The sequence below is a fragment of the Triticum aestivum genome, chromosome 4B (assembly GCF_018294505.1).
Source record: "Triticum aestivum cultivar Chinese Spring chromosome 4B, IWGSC CS RefSeq v2.1, whole genome shotgun sequence".
Taxonomy (NCBI): domain Eukaryota; kingdom Viridiplantae; phylum Streptophyta; class Magnoliopsida; order Poales; family Poaceae; genus Triticum; species Triticum aestivum.
The window spans coordinates 48,382,857-48,388,022 of NC_057804.1; the positions used below are offsets into that span (position 1 = coordinate 48,382,857).

At 46.1% G+C, this 5,166-nt stretch overlaps 1 protein-coding gene across 1 annotated transcript in view; it reads left to right on the forward strand.

Annotated features, from left to right (window-relative positions):
- The first annotated feature begins 3,388 nt into the window (after positions 1-3,388).
- Positions 3,389-5,166, forward strand: part of LOC123089945 (7-methyl-GTP pyrophosphatase) — a 3,495-nt gene continuing 1,717 nt past the window's right edge. The window contains exons 1-9 of the mRNA XM_044511474.1: positions 3,389-3,658; positions 3,800-3,871; positions 3,974-4,048; positions 4,149-4,235; positions 4,357-4,411; positions 4,497-4,588; positions 4,681-4,722; positions 4,882-4,962; positions 5,092-5,163. Coding sequence (XP_044367409.1) covers positions 3,623-3,658; positions 3,800-3,871; positions 3,974-4,048; positions 4,149-4,235; positions 4,357-4,411; positions 4,497-4,588; positions 4,681-4,722; positions 4,882-4,962; positions 5,092-5,163 — 612 coding nt within the window. The 5' untranslated portion in view covers positions 3,389-3,622. The remainder of the gene's footprint in view (positions 3,659-3,799; positions 3,872-3,973; positions 4,049-4,148; positions 4,236-4,356; positions 4,412-4,496; positions 4,589-4,680; positions 4,723-4,881; positions 4,963-5,091; positions 5,164-5,166) is intronic.

Below are 5,166 nucleotides of genomic sequence, written 5' to 3' on the forward strand. Positions count from 1 at the left end.
TGCTTTCTTCGATGCCTATAGAGATCTTCTAGGCAGATCAACAGCTCCGGCACATACGGTTGATCTGGAACTTGTTGGTGTATCTCGATCTCTCGGGTCGGGATCTTATCTTCTATGAGGAAGAAATTTGGAAAGTAATCAAAGACACGCCTTCAGATAGGGCCCCGTGACCGGACAACTTTATTGGAATCTTCTTCCAAAAAGGTTGGGATATTGTCAAGGGTGACGTGATTGCTGCCATCCACAAACTATTCCTCAACAATGGTAGAGGCTTTGGTAGATTAAATCAGGCCCTGATCACACTGTTACCTAAGAAACCGGATGCATGCCATATCAAGGATTTTAGGCCAATCAGCCTGGTTCATAGTGTGCCCAAGATTGCCTCCGAATTACTTGCATCCAGACTGAGTATACGCATGGCAGAGCTGGTGAATGTCAATTAGTCAGCTTTTATCAAGGGAAGAAGCATCCATGACAATTTTTTGCTAGTAAGGCAAATGGCCCGTAAGCTGCATTAGAGGAAAACTAAAGGAGTCTTGCTGAAACTTGACATATCAAGGGCTTTTGATCCTCTATCCTGGCCATTTCTGTTCGAGGTTCTCCGTGCCAAAGGATTCTCTGAAAGCTGGATCTCTTGGATCGCAATTCTGCTTACCTCGGCCAGCTCCAGAGTGGTAGTCAATGGTTGTGCGGGAGAGAAATTTATGCACGCGCAAGGGCTTTGTCAAGGAGAGTCCCTCTCTCTCCTCTCCTCTTCGTCATTGCTATGGATGTGCTTACTGAGATGATTGTCAAAGCTCAAGAGCTGCAAGTTCTTAGCAGGATGCCAGACTGCACGCCTATGCAGCGGCTGTCATTATACGCAGATGACATTGTTCTGTTCATCAGGCCGACACGGTCGAATATGCTATTTGTGAAGGAAACTCTTGGTATCTTTGGAGAGGCATCTGGACTGGTGATGAACTACACTAAGTCCTCGGCTATCATGATTAGAGCCACAGAGGAAGAGCAGGAGTTGATGAAAGAGGTGTTGCCATGGAAGATGGAGACGTTTCCGATCAAGTATTTAGGCATGTAGTTGGGTTTCAAGCAACTCAAGAGGTCAGATTGGCAACCGACTGTGGATGCAATGCTCAAGCTGATGCTGGGATGGCAAAGAGGACTGATCACCAGGCCCGGGCGACTAATTCTTATCAATCACGTTGTTCAGGTGCGACCCGCCCACCATTTGATCATGGCGGATGCATCCAAGTGGGCCTTAGAGAAGATTGGCAAAGGATGCAAAAAGTTCTTCTAGGCTGGGACGGAAGAGCTACATGGCGGAAAATGTCTGGTCGCTTGGCAGCGTGTGTGCAGGCCAAAATATTTATGAGGATTAGGCGTTTTGAACCTATACAAGCAAGGGACTGCGCTCCGCCTTCACTGGGAGTGGCCCAAGCGCATGGATGACCTCCGACCATGGCAAGGATTGAGCCTTACGACAGATAAACAGGTGGCCTTAGCATTTAACAGCATGGTCAAATGGGAGCTAGGTAATGGGAGACGAGTGCTGTTCTGGAAGGACAGATGGATTAATGGAAGTTATGTCGCTGAGATAGCACCGATGGTATGGGCCATGATCAAGACCCAAGTGGTGAATAGGAGAACGGTTAAGGATGCTCTGCGCCTTCATTCATGGACTTCAGACATTGTTGGGGAAATGAACACTGATGGCCTGATGCAATTCTTCCGGCTCTGGGAACTGATCATAGGAATGAGCCTTGTTCCTGAGACTGAGGACAAACCCATTTGGTAGTGGAACTCCAGTGGGATTTACTCGGCCCGCTCCGCGTATAAGATGCTCTGTGAGGGTGGCATTCAGTTTCAATGTTCCTCGGCAATTTGAGGATGTTGGGCGCCTCTAACCTGTAAGGTCTTCATATGGTTAGCGTTGCAATATCGCCTTTGGACATCAGATAGAAGGCACCGACATGGCCTTCAAATCAGAGCTCGCCGTGTTTCCTTTGCGACCAAGAAGAGGACACGGTGGACCACATCCTGTTGCAGTGCGTTTACGCTCGCCAAGTCTGGTTCTTGTGCTTTAGGCGTTTAGGTATCGATCTTTATATTCTGCCAACGGTGCAAGATTGGCTGAAAGCATGGTGGTCGGATTCAAGGCACCGCAAAGGTTACACTCGCTTGTCATCTTGATATGCTGGAACCTTTGGAAGCAAAGAAATGGCAGAGTATTCTGGCGCACAAACAATGCCAATGAATGGGGATACGCGGACATTATCACACATTGCATGTAAATATTACTTAGGATACAGTTACTTGGTTGATGATGACGTTGATACTAATTAGTGAAGGATGTTAAACATGTTTAGTGCTAAACATATTTAAGCTAAACACCGAAGTGACATACACCGTTAGGTTGAACGCGTGATATTTGTTGGATCTCTACAACTCGCTTTTTTTATATTGATATAGATGATATAGATGTCGCACCATTTTTTTTCTAAAAAAACAATTTAATAGTATATGAGCCTCCGCTTTATGCTCCATATTTTTTTGAACATCAATACAGACACAAGCGCTCATATACATGCGCAAACACTCACCCCTATGAACGCACACACGCACACCCTACCTTTATGAGCACCTCCGAAAGACTGAGCCGCATATCATCTTGAAATTTACGAAGTCACCGTAGGCACCTCGTCGTCGATTGGAACGTCTCCTCCCACTGAATGCGCATCGCCGGAAATCCTGAAATAAATCCAGGAATAAATGCGAGCACCAGGATTTGAACTCTAGTGGGCTGGGGATACCACAGTCCCTCTAACCATCCAACCACAGGTTGGTTCGCATGCTCCACATTTTTTGAAGGATACGCTTTAGTAAAAAAAATAGTTAGAAGGTAGACAATATTCTATATTTCGTTACAATGTGTTAAAAAAACATTTCATTACAAAAGGGAATAATCAATGGAATACAAATATGACTCTTGTCAGCGCTCGTTTGACAGGTAAATCTTTTCCTTTTGCTGGGATTTGACAGGTAACTCAACTAAATAGATTAAGTGTTGTTTGTTATATACTCGCAAAAATGATCAGCAAACTTTTATTACTCCCTTCATTTTTAATTACTCCGCATATTAGCTTTTCCTAAAGTCAAACTTTACAAACTTCGATCAATTTTATGGAGAAAATATGAACATGTACAATGCCAAATCGGTACCATTAAATTCATCATTGAATATATTTTCACATCATTAGAATTTTTATTGTAATTTTTCATATTATTTTCTATGATAAAATTTGATTTCAGTCAAAAGTAATATGCGGACAAATAAAAAGGAAGGGAGCACAGGATAACGTTCCAGGAAAAGTCTCATGCCGCACTCCACTCCACACAGCCGCGTACAATGGTCAACCGTCAAAAGCACTAAATAAATTAGTACCGATGATCAACCCTTAATCCCCCTTTGTTATAATTATCAAGTAGTAGTACTTCCAACTCTAATCAGCTAGGCTTGGATACTTGGAATCCAAGGAAGCAGCAGGATTATTTAACAGCCTCGGATCAGAGCCTCCGCACGGTTCAGAATCCTCAGCTGAGCCCCGCAAGAGAAGAGCCAGACATGGCTTCCAGCTCCAACAACTCCCCATCATTCAAGGTATACATTAATACATAAGTATCTCGTAGTATCATTTATCAACCTACGATCTCTTCCAGTATTTGCAAAGGAGAATCCGTCGATTATTGGCCGCGCTTCATCTCTTCTGAGCCACTTGCTTTTTCATGGGATTTCTTCAAGATCATACTCGGGTCGTCGTCTCCGGCACGCCGCGCGATCTTGTCGAATATGGGATACCAGTTCACCACCAAGGTCGAGTACCCTCCACTTGCCGATCAAGCTTTTAGATCCACCTCATCCTGATCTTGACCTGCTTGCTGATGGAGTGGGTATTTGGTGTGTGTGTGCTGCCAGAGCGCTGACATCGACGAGAGGGCCATCAGGAGGGAGAAGCCGGAGGAGCTGGTCAAGGCCTTAGCCAAAGCCAAGGTACCAACTAGCTGCTGCAGCTCAGAAGAGAATGACTTGATGCTTCTAGTAGTTTGCTTTGAACCGTGTGACACAATCCTGGGTTGTTCTTGGCATGTAGGCCGACGCCATTAAACTGAATCTTGTTGAGGGCTGCGGTGATGGGGACTTCAGAGATCGGCCTACCCTTCTGATCACTTCAGACCAGGTACATATGGACACCAACCAACTCAGATCAATTCAGGCATAAACCGTAGCTGCCGGAGCTTGACTTGTAGTAGTATATCCGTGCGCGCCGTGATTGATTGTTCGATCGATTTTCCGGCAAGGGGGCGATCAGGGAGAGGCCGAGGAGCACGGAAGAAGCCAGAGAATTCATCAGGGGTAAGTAACCATTTCGCCTTCTCGTGGTTGCGCGAAGAACACGGTGGCTAATCAGCGAGACGTTCCGTGCCTGGTGCTGTGGCAGGGTACTCGGGTGATCGAGCGTTTGCGGTGAACTATGTTCTGGTGACCAACCTGAGCACCGGAGGCACAAAGGGGGGCTGGGATATACCCGAGGTACTACCAGATTAACTTATACTCGCTGCTTTCATCCCTCGGGAAAAATAGACTGAACCTACAATGATTTGGTCATGCATTCCCATCCGCAGATCTGTTTCCACCACATACCGCACGAGTTCATCGAGGAAATCGTAAGTAACCTTTCCATCTACAGCCTAGGAGATTACGACCAAAAAATTAAAAATTGTATCCCTGTGTCAAGATGTTATGCACTACTTCTGTACCCAAAATGGCTGGGAAAACAGTAGGTGAATAAGAAGACTGCATCCTTTTCCTGGCCTGTGTTGCAGGTGAAGGAGCGAGACATGACCTGCGTGGCCGGGGCGCTCAAGCTGACGCATCCATCGGTGCTGCCCTTCATCAAGGAACTAGTGAGCAGATTCACCTATATTCAGCCTACAGCTCCTGCTTTGAAAACAGTGGACAGACTGCAAGCAAATCAATTAAACCGTTCTGATTCCGTTTGCCATTTTGATGTGTACGTCCCCTTGTTTGCGCAGGTCGGTACGGCGGACAGTGTCCGAGGGCTTCCGAGGGAGCTCACGGAGAAGCTTATTCGAGAATCGCTGGAAGCG